We start from the raw sequence: 21,073 nt of genomic DNA on the forward strand, positions 1-21,073 counted from the left end.
GTAAAAAGAAAAAAAAATACTCATAATTACTTCCTTCCCTCATACCCCCTCGTCGTGACTTCGTCACATTATTTGTTACTTATCTTTCTCACTAAAACGCACTTTTTGTGTATGGAAATAAGTTGTTTTCAATTTGTATATCTCAGTCTAGCCATTACAAATAATTTGTATTTGTCACATGAGTTTATTTTCGGAATTTCTCATTTCAAAACAATTATTTTTGCATTCATCAATAGATAAAACATTTAACTGCAATAAATTGGTATTCTGTTGCTTTATATTGTACATTAATTCTTCCTCAAAACACAGTATATAGTTTATGGTAGTTTAGAAAAAAAAATACATTTAATGTGATATTTAAAAAAGAATTCCTGAGTCAGAAAAATGGTTTATCAACAATATGAACAACCAAAATCACCATGAGTCTTTCAGGAAACTGCGGAAGAGAGACTGCGGTACGCAGGGTCACCACGCGCAGCAACTGCGTCACGTCACCGTGCGCCGTAACAAGCGCGGGTCCAGTCAGTTCTGTGGTTCGCAGAAACTCACCGTGAGTCATCCTGCGTCACCTCACGGACCTGCGTCTCATTTTGAGGCCGGCCTTACTGTCTGGTCAGACACCGTGACTCCAGTGACCCTCATGAGGTCTTGTTGCAGTTCTCTGGCAGTTGCTGAACGACGCCGCAACGCACGCATGGTCAGATATCCGAGCTGTCAGTGGAATGACATTAGTAGATGAACAAGCTTATGGAGCTTTTAAAAGTACGAAAGATTTAATTATGAAGATAAAGTTGGAATTGAAGAGGACAAATTTGGGCAAATATTCATTTTAGGGCAAGGAGTAGGGGATTGGAATAAATTATCAAGGGAAATGTTCGATAAATTTTCAAAATCTTTGAAAGCGTTTAAGAAAATGATAGGGAATCAGCCCCCTGGGCGAGAGCCCTATATGCAGATCATTGATTGATTGATTAAGAAATTTAAGTTTAAATGTAACCTGGGCCTAAACGCCAATTTCATATATTTTTAATGTAACCTGAAAAAAGGCGAAGAAAATGGTCGGTTCAATGAGATCCGACACCCTCAACTCAGCATGGCAATGAATTTGTTTAAAAACGTATGTTGACTCTATTATAAGGAAGTGACAAACCTAATTAGTCCAGATTGACTATTAAGTGGTTCTCTCACTTCCTGTATTGCACTGAGTCATAAGATTTGTGAAGTCTACACATTCTAAATGAAGTCGTTGTTTTACTAACAAGCTGGCACCTCAACTCTTGCTCTGGGAGGCGCGGGGGGGGGGGGAAGGGCAAGAAACACGCTGTTCCCCACTTCACGACGTAAGGCGGTGGTCAACAAGTACAGTATATAAGGTGAGAGTGGGCCAGCAGTGGACACAGCTACATCACTGCACAGCCATGGCTCTCCTCAAGGTAACTATAACACACAGCAGGTCTACGAAAAACATATTTGAAAATATCCAAACAAATTTAAACCAGGAAAATATTTTGTAGACATTTTAAAGCAATATTTATTGGAGTAAAATAAATTAATCCTTAAAATTCATTTTCAAACTTTCGATAAGTTCAAATTTAATCAACGAAAGGAGCATTCCAAATATATAACACATATTTAAGAGGGCAAAGGCAAGAACCGTGAGGAACGATTGTCTGAAGACTGATAGGAAATTCATGAAATCATGAAATTCCTCAAAGTTTAATGCCACATAGCTTGATTTTATTTTTAAATTCGGATAGTCTTTACATTAATTAACGATTTAGTAGGTTCACTATTTTAATTAATTACTCATTATTTAAATATCACCACTTAAGTAAAATGAAATTTATCAGAAATTAAATTCAAATCGTTCAATAATAACTTCATCCTTAACATGAATTAACCAAAAGAAAATAGTTTCTGGACAGCGTGAAATAAATTTACAAACATATTCGACGTACGAGTAAAATTGCTGGGGAAAAAATTTAGACGATAAATCTCAAGCTTGTGGGTTCGATCCAGGCTCAGCCCGGCAGTATTTGAAGGTGTGCAAAGAAGCAGCCTGGTGTGTCGATTAATTGATCTTCGACGTAAAATAACACCTGACGGACAAACCTTCGGTGCCTCGGCGTCTCCGAAAAACACAAAAGTAGTTAGAGGAACGAAAAACCACTAGCATCACTATTGATATGAAATAGAAAGAACTGTCTCACAAAAATATGATGTATAGTGAAGGGGGTAGAGAGAGGAACCCTGAGGAACACCTGATCACAAAGGTACATCATAAAATTACATAGCAGAGCAGCACATAAATATTCAGATATCTTATTTTATTTGTAAATTCATTTATTTTATGTGAATGAATATTTAGTTAGGTTCACGGTTTTAATTAAATTACTGACATTCCACGAGTGTAATTACGTCAAAACTGAAAGGATAACAAGGTAAATAGTTGAAAACCATGCAGTGATACTGAAGTTCATTGCTTCAAGGGGAAACAGGAGATTATTCTTCCTATATACTAGGTCTATTAAGTTAAGAGGGAGGTTTGGAGAAATGAAGGGGAGAAATAATTAAAAGATTGAAAATGAATGACTCAGTACGCCACGAAAGCCTAGTGACGTCACCGAAAGAAGGCAACGAAAACAGATGAAGGTAATCCTCACAGGAAAGATAAAAGCAAAGAGAGGCACAAGTGGAAATATGCCAGAACTAGGAAGGTGCCATGTGTTTTCCCCTAGACAGTGAAGAATTGGGGTACAAATAAAAGCGGGGTGATACAAATTATTACTAACATTCACTCTTCAATTTTGGAGTTCAGAGACCAGTAGATACTGTCGATCAGACGTCACGAGAATGAAGGAGTAAAGTAAAAAATTAAGTGGAGAAATATCTGCTTGTTTAAAGGGGCCTAACATGTAGGTCAAAGCAAAGCAAAGTCACTTCCGTACAGCCCATGAAGGCCCTTGGAGGAGTGGAAGGTAAAGGCTTCCACCATTGTTAACCTCGGCACGTGATGGAGTAGAGTGGTTAGCTCTACGCCCGGCCGCCTTTGCCCCCAGGAATTAACCTGGTACTCATTTTTGGTGTAGGCTGAGTGAACCTCAGGGCCATATGCACCTCCGGAAGTGGAAATCTCGTTTCTTAAATTTTACGACTTCCTGACGGGGATTCGAACCCACGTCCTTCCGGGCGAACCGAGCATGCCTTTACCGCCTCGGCCAGGCAGCTCCTTAACATGTAGGTCAAAACCGAAAAATCTCTCTCGGTTGCGAGATTAGGCCTAATGATCGTTCACCAGTTGTACGCTGTTTACATCAACTCAAGGTGGTGCAAGGACCTGCTTTTTATTTACAACTTGTTTCACGTCGCACCGAAATAGATTGGTCTCTAGGCGACGATGGGATACGGAAGGGCTAGGAGTGCGAAGGAGACGACCATAGCCTTAATTACAGTCCCAAAAAGTGTGAAAATGGGAAACCACGGAAAACCATTTCCCAGGGCTGCCAACATGGGGGGTTCGAACACACTCTCTCGCGAATTCAAGCTACGTGACCTAAACCGCTCAGCCACTGGCTCGGTGTAGGGACGAGAATCGAAACATTGGTCTGTTAGGTTCGGTAACTACATCAAATAGTGTATAACACACGAAGCTGACTTAACTGATTCTCTTCTTTATTCAAATTTGTGATGCAATTTAAATAAAAATAAATGGTAAACCCCTCCATGGCACTACAGCCCTTGAAGGGACTTGGCCTACCAAGCGACCGGTGGTCAGTCCGAAGGCCTGCAGATTACCAGGTGTCGTGTGGTCAGCACGACGAATCCTCTCGGCCGTTATTCTTGGCTTTCTAGACCGGGGCCGCTATCTCACCGTCAGATAGCTCCTCAATTCTAATCACGTAGGCTGAGTGGACCTCGAACCAGCCCTCAGGTCCAGGTATAAATTCCTGACCTCGCCGGGAATCGAACCCGGGGCCTGCGGGTAAGAGGCAGGCACGCTACACCTACACCACGGGGCCGGCAAAATAAATGGTAAAGTGCTACTAATCTTCTTCCAATGTACAAATGTGTATTGTACGTTATACTTTAAAGAATGAGAATTAGCTTTATGTATTATCCTTCGTTTTGCATAAAGATGAAAGTGCATCAGTCAAGAAAACAACTGATGTTATTGTACATACAGAATTCCTTAAATATGTAGCCGCCTCCAGGGAACAGTTTGGGTCTACACTTAGTTTCCCACTGATTACAAAACCCAGTTCAGTCAGACTAATGACCATTCATATTGTACCTGAAGTAAATGAATACAGTATGTTTTAAAATGCTAGTACTTAAATAGCTGTTTTGTGTGTGTGTTTTCAGGTCCTGTCCCTCGCTGCTCTCGTAGCCGTCGCTAAGGCCGGCATCCTCGGCGCCCCCGCCGTCTACGCTCCCGGTGCTCCTCTGGCCGCCCGTGCCTACGCCGCTCCCGCCTATGCTGCTGCCCCCGCCGTTGCAAAGGTCGCCGTCGACACCGACTACGACCCCAACCCAAGCTACAGCTACTCCTACGATGTCCAGGACGCTCTGACCGGAGACTCCAAGGGACAGCAGGAGAGCCGTCAAGGAGATGCTGTACAGGGTAGCTACAGCCTGGTCGAGCCTGACGGCACCACCCGTACCGTAGAGTACACCGCTGACCCAATCAACGGATTCAACGCCGTCGTACACAGAGGACCCGCTGCCGTCGCTAAGGTCGCCGCTCCTGTTGCCTACGCCGCCCCCGCCGCCTACGCTGCCCCCGCTCTGGGATACGGCAAGGCCATCCTTGGTTAAACTCGACAGTACATCTCGCGCAGATCATCCCTCGCATGCATATTGTACAAATATATCATCCACCACGTTATACACTCATTAATAAATAAACCAATCTATTATAACCTGCAGCATTTCATGAATTCACAATTCCTAATCCCGTATCTTCCTTTTTCAAATATCCCGCTGATATCTGGAATAAAACTACTTATTAGAGCCCAGATTTCTAGGCTGTAATAGGTTAGTATGCGAACTAATTTGGTTATTAGGAAGTGTCATCCAGCGTGCTCTTCTGTAATGTAGCAAGAGTAACAAATCTTAGGGGTTCTGATTGGCAGTACCCCTTATGTTTATGCAAATCTCAGCGTGCTCTTCTGTAATGTAGCAAGAGTAACAAATCTTAGGGGTTCTGATTGGCAGTACCCCTTATGTTTATGCAAATCTCATAGCCTAACAGTTGTGCAGTTTAGAGTATACGTGTTACTTCAGCAAGTTGCATGTAGGGAGAGTAACAAATTCTAGGGTTTCTGAGTGGCCGTAACTACGGTGACGAACTATTGAAGGAAGGAATCAGGGACACGGCAGAAAGAAAAGAGGTATGGGCGGACACTCAATAATTTTGGGGAAAAGCTACACTTATAACTGTAATTTTAAAACGTCTTCGAAAGCATTTGTGTTTCCAGATTCCCCCTTTTTTGACCAAATTACCAAACGTCTTGTGAACGTTACTTCGATCAAGATATTAGTATGGCTTGTTGGTTTCCCATTCTGCATTATATGCATATATGCGTTAATTTTTTTTTCCTTCTGTCTTCTGATGGCTTCCTTTTTGTGACGAATTAGAAGTACAGTCATCACTAGAGTCCGGATTATTAGGTACTGATAGGTTAGAATGCAAACATGCTTTAGCCAGTAACAAGTATACCCTACACTGTACAACGGTTATGCTATGAGATTTGAATAGATATTAGGAGTACAGCCAATAGAACTCCTTGAATTTATGCTACTCTTCCTACATTATGGTACAACGGGTTGCATGACACTTCGTACAAACCAAATTATATTGCATTCTAACCTATTACCACCTAAAAATCCGAGGTCTAGTCATCACTAACCGAGTCACAAAATCATAAAGAGAAATCCACAGTTCTAGCCCTTCAGGCAAGAAACTCAATGTTGAAAACATCCTAGAGATATGAGCTACGAAGTTTAGGTAAATAAAATATAATAAAATATGAGAATATATTCTTTATTCCTAAAAATTAAAATCCTTTTCTTATTCATCTCTATTCTGGTCGATTAGATTAGCAGTTTGACATTTATTTACCAATACGAGCGCTAATGTGAGTCAATGCAGAGTTTCACTTAAACTCTTACTACATTCGGTGTGGACAATTTTTTTTAGAGAAATCAAAAAACGACTCAGTGTACTGAGCCAAGGAACACATTGCAGAAGGAATTATTTAAATGAGTTAATTTGGCTACGATTTGAATAAAAAAGAAGCGAGTAAAGAAACAAACGATTTTAGGTCGTTCTTCCGGAACTGCATTTATGCCGGAGGTGATTTCCAAAAGTCACCACCCAGCTACTTGTATTTCAAAACGATGGTGAATAATTGTTCATTAGTCATAAATGTCTTGTAAGCTTACACTCAATATTTTAGAAGTCAATCAAAAAACACATACCTTGGCCATGAAGGGCAGTTCTCCTCGTATCGACATGATGGCTTTGAGGGAATACGGCTCTAAAGGCTTCATGATAGATCCAATTTTTCGGTTCGTACACCACAAACGCCAACCAAGAGAGGTAACCGAGAGAAACACGAGGTTTACGGACCCAGAATAAAACCAAATACCATCTTCAAGAGATTGAAGTAATCGGACTAAAGGTCGGAGCTCACTACTCCATACTTCAAGAATTCGTCGACACATGGAAGCGTTTCCAGCTACCAGTGAACTATATGATAGCTCTCCGAGCTTCCATTAGGGTCCTGAGGTACCACATATTCAGTGCATAATGTCGTTACTGGCAAAAACTTCAGAAATTACGCATGCATGTGTTTTATTCCTTTGTAACGTATCCATCAGATTTGATCAGTTTTGCCTTGCCTTTCCTAAGAGTCTGTTAACACAGGAGGTTTCTTTTTATAAATTAATAATAAAGCTGTATATATCATTAAATATTTCTTTATCTATAGGAAACCCTACTAGTTTTGCTTTCTGTATTGGTTTTAGGTACCAACCAAACAGCCAGCTACAAATACATTAGAATACAAAATATAAGCAGTAAATATACACTTAGAATACATACAGGTATGAATCTTCTATAATATTGTACTTGGATTTCGTAGTTTTAATAGTTCTGAGTCCTTACAGAAAAAACACACACAGAAAAAAGAAGAAATGTAAACATTGCAACTGTAGTATGTTAAGTTACGAGGGGAAATCAATAAGTATCTGCAATATTGCTCTAATTATATTTAGGTTAGCTCTATGGCGTTGTGTGCTCACCAGCCGCTAGACGACACCGTTGTCTACGTCTGTGGTAGGTTTCAGCATTATCAGATCAGTACACCTTGCGCTGTTGCGACATAAAAATGGCCACGCCACTTTGTGTTTGCACCAAGAAAGGATAGCGTTCCGTAATCCGTTTTTTTTTTTTTTTTTTTTTTTTTTTTTTTTTGTGGTCAGAGGGTGTACCAGGAGCGGAAATTCATAGAAGACTTTCAGCACAATATGGGGACAATGTTTTGCCACAGCGAATGCTTCCATTTCATGCTCTGACGTTCGCTCTTTGGTTCGAAGTGGTGAACCCAAGTTTCATCTCCAGTGATGATCCATTTAATCTTCGTTAGCATAACGCTCCAGTAGGTGCTTAATAATTAATTTCCTGTGACTATTTCTAGCCGAGGGCAGCCCTTGTAAGGCAGACCCTCTTATGAGGATGGGCAGCATCTGCCATGTGTAGGAAAATGTGTTATTGTGGTGGAGTATAATGTTATATGTGGTGTGTGAAATGCAGGAATGTTGGGGACAGCACAAACACCCAGTCACTGAGTCAAGGGAATTAACCATTTAAGGTTAAAATCTCCAACCCAGCCGGGAATCGAACCCGGGACCCTCTGGACCCAAGGCCAGCACGCTAACCATTTAGCCATGGAGCCCGACGAGTAGGAGCTGACAGATTTCCACACTACTGCGCTTCTGCTCTTCATTGAGTTGTTTTAGAATCCATTTCGAACAGACTTTGTAAAAGTTAAGCCTGTTATGCATGATTTCATATGCAGAACCGTGGCTACTGAGCGAATGGTTTGCCACGTCATCAACAGTTACTCGTCCGACTCGTTGGCTGAACGGTCAGCGTACTAGCCTTCGGTTCCGAGGGTCCCGGGTTCGATTCGCGGCCGGGTCGGGGATTTTAACCTTAATTGGTTAATTCCAATAGCCGGGCGGCTGGGTGTATGTGTTGTCTTCATCATCATTTCATCCTCATTACGACGCGCAGCTCACCTACATGCGTCAAATAGAAAGACCTGCACCTGGCGAGCCGAACCCATCCTAGGATATCCCGGCACTAAAAGCCATACGACACTTCATTTCAACAGTTATTCGTCTCTTATTCAGGATCGTATCACTCCCTTGTTCAATATTGGCATCAGTTGCAGATGGACGCCCGGATCTTCCCTCATCCTTCACGCTCGTGCCATTCCTTTTAAACGGTTCAATCCACTGGTAAAGACTCCGCTGTGACAAAACATTGCCCCGTATTGTAATGAAGGTCTTCATGCATTTCCGTTCCTGATACACCCTCACTCCACAAAAAAAAAAAAAAAAAAAAAAAAAAAAAAAAAAAAAAAAAAAAAAAAATTACGCAACGCTGTTCATTCTTGGTGCAAATAGAGAGTGGCTTGGCTCTCTTTACGTCGCACTGATCTGATAACGCTGAAACCTACCATAGGCTGCTGAGAACCAACCTAAAGACAATTAGAACAAAATTTCAGATACTGAAAGACTTGCCTACGTATTTTCTCCGATGTTGTATCAGGTCAAAGTTTATAGTCTTACATCGGGGTCTTAAGAATTTGGCAATTGATTTATACATCTCTGGTTGCTGTTCCCCATTAGTTGAACGGAGAACATAAAGATGATCATCTTATCTGTTATTTTCTTTGCTTTTACACTTGTCTAAGAATTATTTCCGAGCGAATGTTTGTAAATACCTGCACAATGTCGTAGAGAACGAAAGTGATTAGGCAAGAATTTTCCATTTCAAAGCAGTAACTTTCCCTGAATCTTTAGTAAGTTCATTAGTAAGTTACGACACACAATGTTTTCAATCCACATACATTTACTAATTGTGCTGTAAGAGATCTTTACACATTGCTGCTATATCTGACCCTGAAAGTAACTTAACCGGAATAAGTATTACTACCTCTTTAAGATGATCAAAGGAAGGAGGAAGTAAAAATTCTGTTTTATTTCCAGCAACCCCAAACAATCGTCCATTTCTATAGCCTATGCTACAGTTGCTTTTACAGGAATTTCATCAACTTGATTCAGGGCTGCCAACAGTGAGGTTCGAACTCACTATCTTTCGAGTGCAAGCTACGCACCCCTTACCGCACGTATCTTCCTGGCCACAGAGCTGTGCTTCAGTACAACTCAACCTTCATCCAAACGTTTCGTTAACTGTTTCGACCTTCATCTTCAGGTGTAATCACAGTCTTCATCAAAGTTCCATTCATATTGTAATATAGCAGCTATGGACCATGAATCTTATTACTAGAAATGTTTCACTCTTTTATAGGCCTAAGGTGAACAACGTGGTATGTGTAATTCCCATTTTCTGAAGAAAGAGATAATTCAAAAGTAGCAAATAATTATCCCAAATATCGAGGGCAAAGAAATGACAACATATCACTTCATCTTATGACGTTGTAGCACTTATTTTATTTCAATTCGCACATTACGATATGTATTTTGACATATATGCCTTATGGCCGGGGGTCATGCGATAATTTTACTGAGGTACTGAACTTGATTACACAACCAGCCACTGCACATCTATCTGGCATGATAGTATACAGCCGTGCAGAGTGTGTGAGTCCGAGGAACGTGGCTTTCTATTTTACAAATATCACTTGTTCACTACATAGCGTCTTGACAAGCGCCTTTAACAGATTTTTATATTTTTTGCGTAGACACTGTGCAAGTTCTGAGCTGCACGTCCCTTACCGCACGTATCTGAGGATCTGGGTTGATTTAAAGATCAGACTGGAGAACAGAAATAAAATCTTCCTGGCCTCAGTGCAACTCAACCATCATCCAAACGTTTCGTAAACTGTTTCAACCGTCATCTTCAGGTACACACTGTTAGGTTCTTCAGTCTACCGAAACTACTTGTAGGAAATATATGTATTAATTGCATGAAAAATTAAAAAATATGATAAGAGTAAAAAAAGGAAGGGACTCGACACTTCGATAAATTAAGGTATCGGCCAAAGAAAGACAAGGGCCACGAAAGGCGTGAAAATAAAAGACACCCTGATCCCAGATACCTAATACCGCCGGGGTCGGAAAGGAACAAGAGTTCGCTAAGTCCCTTGGTCGCAGACACAAGTTCCCCAATTAAGAGACCTGGAAGCCCTTTTAGTCGCCCCCTAGGCCAGATAGGATATTCAACGGATACCATCCTACTGCCCCCACCCACAGTGGGAGGTTTAACAAAAACCGCGTAACATTTGGTGGTGCTAGTTGAGCTTTTTCCGCACCGACACAGATAGATCTCATGGCGACGATGGAATAAGAAAGGGCTAAGACTGGGAACAAAAAGACAGCCTTAATTATGGTACAGCCCCATCATTTGCCCGGCGTGAAAATGGGAAACCACGGAAAACCATCCTCAGGGCTGCCAACAGTGAGGTTCGAACTCACTATCTTTCGAGTGCAAGCTACGCACCCTTTACCGTGCGTTTCTTCTTGGCCACAGAGCTGTGCTTCAGTACAACTCAACCTTCATCCAAACGTTTCGTTAACTGTTTCGACCGTCATCTTCAGGTGTAATCACAGTCTTCATCAAAGTTCCATTCATATTGTAATATAGCAGCTATGGACCATGAATCTCATTACTAGAAATGTTTCACTCTATTATCTACTGTTTTCCTAAAACCAAACCAAACACTACGGCGCAACAACACCGAAGGGCCATGGCCTACGAAGCGACCGCTGCAGATCATGAGGTGCCGTTTGGCCAGCACTCCCCGCCCTTATTCTTGGCTCCCTAGACCGGGGCCGCCATCTCACTGTAGATAGCTCCTCAACTGTAATCACGTAGGCCGAGTAAGACCTCGAACCAGCCCTCAGATCCAGGTAAAAATCTCCGGCCTGGCCGGGAATCGAACCCGGGGCCTCCGGTTAAGAAGCAGACACGCAACCCCTATACCGCGAGGCCGGCATCTACCTGGGAGAATATGCAAGGTGACTGACTGAAAGTGAAAACAGCGCTCCGTATGTCCAGAATGACAGCAAAAGAGGTTTTGTTCACATGCTACACGCAAGGCACGACTCTCAGCACTTCGCTTATACGTGCAGGGCAAATAGACTTTTTACTACCTGCAGGGGTGAATGGCAAAGAATTAAATATGATAGACTATCATTACATCCACGCTCATAAATAATAGCCCTGGTGGAATTCACTCGTAACATACGTGACCGGTTGTCCTTCAAGTCTGTCAATTATACTGCTAAAGACGGAACATAATGAATTATTTCCTGATTTTAAAACTTAAAATATTTACGTGCCTGAAAATATATTATTATTATTATTATTATTATTATTATTATTATTATTATTATTATTATTATTATTATCATTCTTAATCTGCTTACCTTCCGGAGTAGATTTTCCCTCGGACTCAGCGAGGAATCCTACCTCTACCGCCTCAGGGGCAGTGACCTGGAGCGCGAGAATATGAGTCGGTGGATACACCTGAAGAGAAGGATCAGTAACTCGCCCAGGCGGCCTCACCTGCTATGCTGAACAGGGGCCTTGTGAAGGGATGGGATGATTGGAAGGGACAGGCAAGAAAGAGGGAAGGAAGCGGCCGTGGCCTTAAGTTAGGTACCATCCTGACATTTGCCTGGAGGAGAAATAGGAAACGACAGAAAACCACTTCGAAAATGGCTGAGTTGGGAATCGAATCCACGTCTACAAAGTTGGCCTCCCGAGGGTGAGTATCATTATTATTTTTAGTAGTAGTAGTATTTACGATAACGGCTGCTAAGGACCACATGACAATTTCAATTCATCCTTCATTGTTTTCTCTTCCGTTTTTTTTCAGTATTCCTCCATCATTGCACTATGCTTTATTCTTCTCACTGGGCGAGATGGCCGTGCGCTTAGGGGCACACAGCTGTGAGCTTGCATCCGGGAGATACTGGGTTCAAACCCCACTGTCGGCAGCCCTGAGGATGGTTTTCCGTGCTTTCCCATTCTCACACTGGGCAAATCCTGGGCTGTGCCTTAATTAAAGCCACGTCCGCTTCCTTCCCACTCCTAGGTCTTTCCCACCCCATCGTCACCATAAAACCTAATAATGCTATTTGGTTTACGTCCCACTAACTACTTTTACGATTTTCGGAATCGCCGAGGTGCCGGAATTTTGTCCCTAAGGAGTTCTCTTACGTGCCAGTAAATCTACCGACACGAGGCTGACATATTTTAGCACCTTCAAATACCACCGGACTGAGCCAGGATCGATCCTGCCAAGTTGGGGTCAGAAGACCAGCGCTTCAACCGTCTGAGCCACTCAGCCCGGCACCATAAAAGCTATCTGTGTCGGTGCGACGTAAAACAAGTTGCAAAAAAAAGGGTCGAGAAATATTTAGAAAGAAATAAAATACGAGAACAGGGAACTATGAAACTAGGGATTTTCGAAAATAAACTTTTTTGTATAGAAGGATTCTCAGGAAGAATTAAAAGTGAACCAGGTCCAAAGTGCTCTGAGGAGAGAAGAAAAATCATAGTGCAATGATGAAGAAATACCGGAAAGGTCGGAAGAGGAAACAACAAGGGCAATCGTAAATAATAAAGCCTCCGTGGCTCAGGCGGCAGCGCGCCGGACTCTCACCGCTAGGTTGCGCAGTTGAAATCCGGTCACTCCGTGTGAAATTTGTGCTGGTCAAAGCGGGGCTGGGACAGATCTTTCTCCGGGTACTCAGGTTTTCCCTGCGTTTCTTCAACCCAGAACACTCTCCACTATCATTTCATCTGTCAGTCATTAATCATTGCCCCAGAAAAATGGACAGGCTTCGTCAGCCGGCACATTTCATATCCTAGTCGCTAGTACATTCAGTACACTCCTGACCCGCTCGAATGGCTATGGATTTCCATTTTCAGTAATAATAATAACAAAACTCAGAGACACAATATATGAAAATTAGATGAGTATCACAATTTAAATATGTTAGTGAAACAGGAACATGGCCTCAAAACAAAAGCCAACGAAATGAGATGACAAACATAGGTATCTGCATACCGGCTAACCTAAAATGTCTAGTACACGAAACTGAGGGATTACGACAGTCATTAATAAAGCCCGGATTTTTATGCAGTAATTGGTTAGATTGCAAACTAATTTGGTTATTAGCACGTGTCGGCCACCCGCCCTGCCATAGCGTAGTAAGAGTAACATAGATTACAGGGGTTTTGATGGATCTTACCCCTAATATCTATGCAATCCCCATAGTACAACGGTTGTGAAGGGAGACTATACTTGCAACTCCCTTCAGTAAGTTTGAATTCTAACCTATTACTGCATAAAAATCCGGGCCCTATCCATTAAACCAGAATGTTTTATGGGTCAGAAATGCTAATTTTGAACAGAAATGCAGTGAAAACACTGTAAACACTGAAAAAAGCAACGCAAAATCATAAGAAAAATTTTAGGCATAAAAGCAAAAACTCGACTCAGAGGCAAATATGAAGTCAAATATTCAAAGTGATATTATGAAACTATGGACACTTTAAAAGAATACACACGAACAGGCTTACCAAACAGCGTAATTTTATGAAAACAGTAGTAAAACCAAAACAGACACAATGAAATGGATTGGTGAAATGAAAACTGATCTGGAACAGGCAAGAATTACATCAAGATATCCAAAACTGGGTATACTTCGGTCCAAAATTCAAAAATGGCAAGTCGACAAAGAGGAAAGACAAAGAACACTGGAAAAACCTGATCTGAAGACAGAAAAAAGTCCACAGTAAGAGAATAAAAGAGATATGGGCACAAAGGAAGGCGCACTCCTCTAAATTCTTAGCGTATTCCTAGTGGGCTTATTGGCTATTAAGAATGATAAATGCTGTCTGCGCAGCACAGTGCCTATCTCTAACTACTAAGAGCCCTCGAAATACAAGAAACGAGGTTCTTGAGAAAGATAGTAGGACCAAGGATCGTACCAAATGGAAGGCGATGGTCCAATCCCAACCGTAAAGTCTAACGAACACCGAGGAAACCTCAGAGAGGCCATCAGAAGACGAGGGCTGATTTTCAATGGACACCCGTTCAGAATGGACTGTCCTTTACGATCTTCAAGCAGCCAACAAGGGAAGAAGTCACTGGATCCCTGTGGATCAATCAGGTACAGAGGGATCTCGCAATGTTTCATATTAATCGAGCCACAATAACTAACAGGAGTAATTACCGTTCAACCAGCAAAATCAGAAACTTCCAATACATTCATTCCAGAAGAAAACCACAATGAGACAAAGAAATAGTTCAAGGTACGCAAGATAGGGTTGAGCAAGGAAATGAAGGTTTACCGGGCCAAAAAAAGCTCAAGGTACCTAAAAGAACACACGTAGCGGCAAACAACAACAACAGCATAGCTAAAACAGAAGCTCTGTAGTCCAGATGCCGCTCAAACGAATTAAAAAAATGCTGTCTATTTACCGCTTGTGGTAACAAATAATGACCAGAGTATCGGAATGAGATCTACAACGTGACATGGTACAAACTGCCTGCACCACTAAGATCACCCGTCAAAATACTGATCCATTAATTCTGGAATAAGACAAACACACTCACAGAGGCAGGTCAGTTCCTTACTCGTGAAACATACAAAATATGTATTCAAAGAACATATTACAGGGCTGGCACCTGTCGTAGACACAGTAGAGAGGGAAGGGTGGGCCGCTAATACCCCCACTTGACGGTGCTAAAGGCGGTGGTCAGCGAGTACCAGTATATAAGGTGAGAGTGGTCCAGGAATGGACACAGTCATATCACTGAACAGTCATGGCTCTCCTCAAGGTACGTATGCTACGTCTCTGAAATAACCGAGTCCAGAAAGCTGGCCAAAAAATTATGCTTATTCAAGGCACAGGTAGCAAATATTTTCAACAAAAAAATGCCTTTCAAATACTGTACGGCCTATTAAATAACGAAGGTCCTAAATCAGAACCCTGTGGAACACTATAAGCAACACTTTCAAGTCTGTCAAATACAATTATAATATTGAGTTTACGTTGCAATTAGTACGTTTACAGTTTTCCCAGATAATAATAATAATAATAATAATAATAATAATAATAATAATAATAATAATAATAATAATAATAATGGCGAAAAGCCTTCGAACAGGCCTATTGCAGGTCTTTTTCTAACAGATGGTACATAACTGACCTGCATGTCTGTGAGGATGACGAAGTATCTAACATGATTTCTAATGATGAAGACACCAAAAACACCCAGCCCCTGAGGCAGAAGTATTAACCAAATAAGGTTAAAACCCTTGGACCAAGGCCAGCATGCTAACCATGTATCCATGGAGCTGAATTCTTTCCAAGATTTCAAGGTGCTAGACTTTTATCCCGAACGAGTTCCTTTAGGTCCGCAAATGTGACCTTATTTGAGCACTTTCAAATCAGACTGAGGTGGATCGGTCCCGCCAAAACGAAGAGTAAAGTTCTCAGTCGCAGAAGGCGTAACAGGAGTGGGTGATTTAAGAAACAAATTATGGAATCTATAATTTATTAATAATTTCAAGCCAATTAGAAGAAGACTCGGAGCTAGAATAACACACAACGGGACGTCAAAAATTCGTATCGGAACACACTATTAAGTACCCTTGCGCGATTCCCCATGATTTGGCGCTTTCACATAAAAAACAACATGACGAAATTTAACGGTGCAAGGTAAAATAAAATAAAAACACAAACCAAAGGCTATTATAACAGTCTAAGAAAAGTTTCCTTTGATGACAATTTCAAACACGAATGTCCGATTTAATTACTTAAGATCATCTCATCAACAGCCAACGGCCGTAGCCGAAGTTAAGCAACATTGGGCGTGGTCAAGATTTGGATGGGTTGCCACGCGCTGTTGGTGTGGGGTAACGGAATGGAGGATCGGAAAGCAACTGGCCACCCTACCGTACGTAAACCCCGGCTCAGGCACACCTCTGCGGAGGTTCGGAATTATCTTCGGGCAGAATACACCCTTACCTTATCTCATTAACAGACACGTCCAACCTGGCGGCCATGATCGTTAAGGCGTTGAAGCCCAAACGGTCTAACACCGTGGTTAACCGGTTTGAGTCCCTTTGGTAGAAAATAGTTTCACCATCAGAATGTTGGCCAGCAGGACAGGAGAGGTGGTGGTATACAATCACTGTATTGCGTGCCAGAATCTTGGATTTAATTCCAAAGCTCTCCGCAGTGCTCATATGGAGTGGGGGCATATTACGCTGTTGATGGTGATTCGTCCGTCGGATGGAGACGTAAAGCGTTGAGCATACCCCGTGGTGCAATTCGACAGGTTTCACCATCTTCCTTTCTGCTATCGTATACCACGTCATTCATTTCTCCCATTTACTCTTCTGGTGAGGCTGACGTCAGGAAGGGCATGCGGTCGTAAAAGTCGCTACGAAGATTCATCTGACTTCATACAAGACCCCCCTAGGGAAACTGAACAAGGCTAGGACACACACAATATCATTAACAGACAGGAACAACTCAATGTAATTAAGCTTGGAACCTCACTATAGCTGAGATTGTACCTTTTCTTTTTCACGAGGAATACAGATATTCCTGGAATTTATGACGTAATAACAAGCGAGTACTTTCCTTTCATTCCGCTCGCCAAGAGGGGACATGTCTACACTAACCTGTCTATGAAATGTATTTTTTTTAATAATCTTCTTTCCGTCGCACTGACACAGGTAGCTCCTAAAGCGACGGTGGGATACGAAAGGGATACAAGTGGGAATAAAGCAGCCGTGGCTTTAAAGGTACAGCCCCAGCATTTGCCTGGTGTGAAAATGGGAAACCACGGAAAACCATTTTCAGGGCTGCCGACAATTGGGATCGAACCCATTATCTCCAGAATGCAAGCTGATAGCTAAGCGACCCAAGCCGTGCGCGCGGTACTTGCTCCGTTCAAATGACCTGTAGCTTAAAGGAGGTTGTGTCAGATAGCAGGACGACCTTAGTGTAAGGTGTTTCAAACAAAAATGAGGTAGTGATATCTGTTGACAATCAGAACCTCACCCGTGGACCTTGGTTTATAAGAAATTATGTGCGACTCGGCTGAATGGTCAGCGTACTGGCCTTCGGTTCAGAGGGCCCTGAGTTCGATTCCCGGCCGGGACGGGGATTTTAATCGCTTCTGATTCATTCTTCTGCCTCGGGGACTGGTTGTTTGTGTTCGTCCCAACACTCTCATCTTCATATTCAAACAACATACAACACTACCAACCACCACAGAAACACGCAATAGTGATTACACCCCTCCAAATAGGATTTGCGCCAGGAAGGGCATTCGGCCGTAAAACAGGGCCAAATCCACATACGCGACGCAGTTCGCACCCACGACCTCCACAGGTGTGGGCAAAGCGGTATGAAAAGAAGACAAGAAGAAGATCGTTATGTTTATTATTATTATTATTATTATTATTATTATTATTAATTATTATCAGCCCAGTTTATTGGGTTGGCAATAGTTCTGTATCTGGCCCAGTTTTACGGTCGTATGCTCTTCCTGACGCCCAGCGTATGTGGAAGGATGTTGCCATTATTGCGTGTTTCTGTGATATGTAGATTAAAGGAAATGTATCAAAACGAAAACCTTGTCCCAGAGCCGGAGTAATATTAACCGTATGCTATTAAAATTCTTGTGGCCCGGGAGGGAACCGATTCCGGGACTGTCTCAATCGAATGCCAGACCGTGGACCGTACAGCGTCAGAGTCCTATTTTCAGCAAGCTTAATATTAAATGTCTTCATGCCACTATGTCGGACACCAAGGAGCTAATGTTTTAAGATACTAAGTTGCATGTGACATTTCTCGTTCTGGACTGAATAAAAGGAAATACGCTCAGGCGTGATGACAGACAAATGTACACAGTTGAAAAGCTTTTAATATATATTTGTTATTCTTTACCTTAATCTAAATTGTATCTGATTAATGAAATGACCTGGGTTGTCTTAATGAATTCTGCCCATTTTTACAGGTCCTGTCCCTCGCCGCCCTCGTGGCCGTTGCTAACGCCGGCATCCTCGGCGCCCCCGCCGTCTACGCCCCAGGCGCACCTCTGGCCGCCCGTGCCTATGCCGCTCCCGCTTACGCCGCCGCTCCCGTAGCCTACGCAGCTGCCCCCGCCTACGCTAAGGTTGCCGTCGACACCGACTACGACCCCAACCCAAGCTACAGCTACGCCTACGATGTCCAGGACGCTCTGACCGGAGACTCCAAGGGACAGCAGGAGAGCCGTCAAGGAGATGTTGTCCAGGGTAGCTACAGCCTGGTCGAGCCTGACGGCACCACCCGTACCGTAGAGTACACCGCTGACCCCGTCAACGGATTCAACGCCGTTGTACACAGGGCCCCCGCCGTCGCTGCTGTCGCTAAGGTCGCCGCCCCCGTCGCCTACGCCGCCCCCGCCGTCGCTAAGGTAGCTGCTCCCCTCGCCTATGCCGCCCCCGCTTACGGATACGGCAAGGCCCTCATCGGTTAATCTCGATCACATAAGTAATGCCAATCATCCATTCCATCATCTTGTAAAATATTTCAATCATTCAGCAAATAAATAATTATTTGAAATATGCGATTACAATTCATTTATCCTTACATCATTTCAACTGTGCCTTCCTTCCAAATCATTTGCAAAAGACTGTACACTACCAACTGCCAAGAGGAAACTACTGTTGATTCCTTTAAGAATACAGTATTGTATTACAGAAGTATGTGTTTCCGACCTCGTATTCCCCTTAGTTTTACATACGGAGAATTTCAGCACTCTCATATTGCCGGAGAAAGAAAGGTTGTTATGTTAGTTTCCCAAGGAATAATCTTGAGATTGATACTACAGTTACCAGTGAGATGACCGAGTGGTTAGGGGCACGTGGCTGTGAGCTTGCATCCGGGAGATAGTTGGCTCGAACCCCACTGTCGGAATCCTTCAAGATGGTATTCCGTGGTTTCCCATTTTCATACCAGACAAATTCTTGGGATGTACCTTAATTCCATGGACGCCAATTCCTTACCACTCCTAGGTCTTTCCTATCCCATTGTCGTCGTAAGATCTATCTTTATCGATACGACGCAAAGCAAATTGTAAAAAAGTTTAAAATTTCAGCTGCTTCCCGTCGCCTTCTGAAGAGCTTACAGTTTTCTTTCTTAATAAATTCATTCGTCCTTAACAAGGGGAACAGACGGAGTTTGTGGCACCCCTAACCTGAGAAGACAGGAGTGCAATGAGTATCTATTTTATCCTTTCCACTTTTGATCTGCCAACGGCCGTAGCCGTGTTGAAACACCGGATCCCGTGAGATTTCCGAAGTTAAGCAACATTGGGCGTGGTCAGGAGTTGGATGGGTTGCCACGCGCTGTTGGTGGGGGGGGGGTAAGGGAATAAGGGAATGGAGGAGCGGAAAGGAACTGGCCACCCTACCGCAAGTAAACGCCGGCTCAGGAATACCTCTGCGGAGGTTCGGACCTGCCTTCAGGCAGAACATCCCCTTACCTTACCTTACTTTTGATCTTGTACAGATGGCAAAATGGCGGAGAGCTCAGTCATAGTGTAAAGTGTGTGTCAAGGCTAACTCGTAAATCTGCAAGATAAACAGCAACTAAGTGCCGTTCGCGACCTAATCTCCATAGTTTTAATAATCACCGTCCAATACTGACAAAAATCATGACGCTACGGGATGTAGTTCAAAAGGTATCGGCAATTGAAGATGCGATGCAGCATTTTCGCGCCCAACTCAAGGAGGCGACCAGCAGCGCCAACCGGGAGGAGAAACTACAGCGGCTGGAGGAGGAGTTCTGTGCGTTTCAAGAGAAAGTGTCTGGTGAACTGAAAGACATAAAAAACAATATTTTAAAAATAGAAGAAAAGCTGGACGAGCAAAGAGAACGGATGGACGAAGCGGAACAATACAGCCGCCGAAACTGTCTAATTTTGCATGGCGTCCCGGAAGCACCAGGTGAAAACGTGTACGCTAAATTATTATCAACTATTAAAGAAAAACTGGATATTGAGCTTAATATGTCAGACATTGACCGTTGCCATCGCCTAGGTGTTCCGAAGCGAACAACGGCTAATGTGGTTGCCACGGGTAAACGCCCACTGATTATTAAGTTCCTGCGGTACCAGGATCGTGACCGCATTTGGAGGGCTAAACGTCGGCTAAAAGGCACGCACCTTCTCCTGACGGAATCGCTCACGGGTACCAGGAAAAACATTTTAAATCGTGCACGAGATCACTTTGGCCTAAATCGTGTCTGGAGCCAGGACGGTCGCATTGTTGTGCTATGTGACAATGGACGAAAGGTGTTAATTACAACAATGGTACAACTTGTTAGTTTAATGTAAAACACGAGTGAGCATTGATACGGACTCATTACTGAGATGGCATTAATGGATAATGTTGTAGTTTTAAGTAAATGTGCGTGTATGTGTGTGAGTGAATGTGATTGAGCCCCTGGAAGTACTTGTGGTGAAAACAAGGTGAGTAAGCAGAAGTCTTTTTCTAGATAATGGCTAGTCACAATACAAGTGCTATTTCTACCGATTGTAGTAACCTTGATGTCAGTGACCCGCTCCCACCCCTTTCCCAGTCGCCCCACTCACCCTACCCTTCAGCAGCGTCAGCGGGAAACATTCTCAGGGAAAGTCTTTCAAGATATCGGCGAGCCCTACAGTGTTGTCATATTAACGCGCAATCGTTAATGGCTCACATTGACGAAATACAATCCCTCTTTCATGATAGTAAT

At 42.9% G+C, this 21,073-nt stretch overlaps 2 protein-coding genes across 2 annotated transcripts; both read left to right on the forward strand.

Moving 5' to 3' along the window:
• The first annotated feature begins 400 nt into the window (after nucleotides 1-400).
• Nucleotides 401-4,815, forward strand: LOC136884753 (cuticle protein 21-like). The gene is made up of 2 exons (XM_067157043.2): nucleotides 401-713; nucleotides 4,340-4,815. The coding sequence occupies exons 1-2, from the start codon at nucleotides 401-403 to the stop codon at nucleotides 4,813-4,815; spliced, it is 789 nt and encodes a 262-aa protein (XP_067013144.2).
• Nucleotides 4,816-6,487: 1,672 nt separating this feature from the next.
• LOC136884752 (cuticle protein 21-like) lies at nucleotides 6,488-18,812 on the forward strand. The gene is made up of 2 exons (XM_068230050.1): nucleotides 6,488-6,601; nucleotides 18,309-18,812. The coding sequence occupies exons 1-2, from the start codon at nucleotides 6,488-6,490 to the stop codon at nucleotides 18,810-18,812; spliced, it is 618 nt and encodes a 205-aa protein (XP_068086151.1).
• The last annotated feature ends 2,261 nt before the right edge of the window (nucleotides 18,813-21,073 follow it).

This window comes from Anabrus simplex, chromosome 13 (assembly GCF_040414725.1).
Source record: "Anabrus simplex isolate iqAnaSimp1 chromosome 13, ASM4041472v1, whole genome shotgun sequence".
Lineage (NCBI taxonomy): Eukaryota > Metazoa > Arthropoda > Insecta > Orthoptera > Tettigoniidae > Anabrus > Anabrus simplex.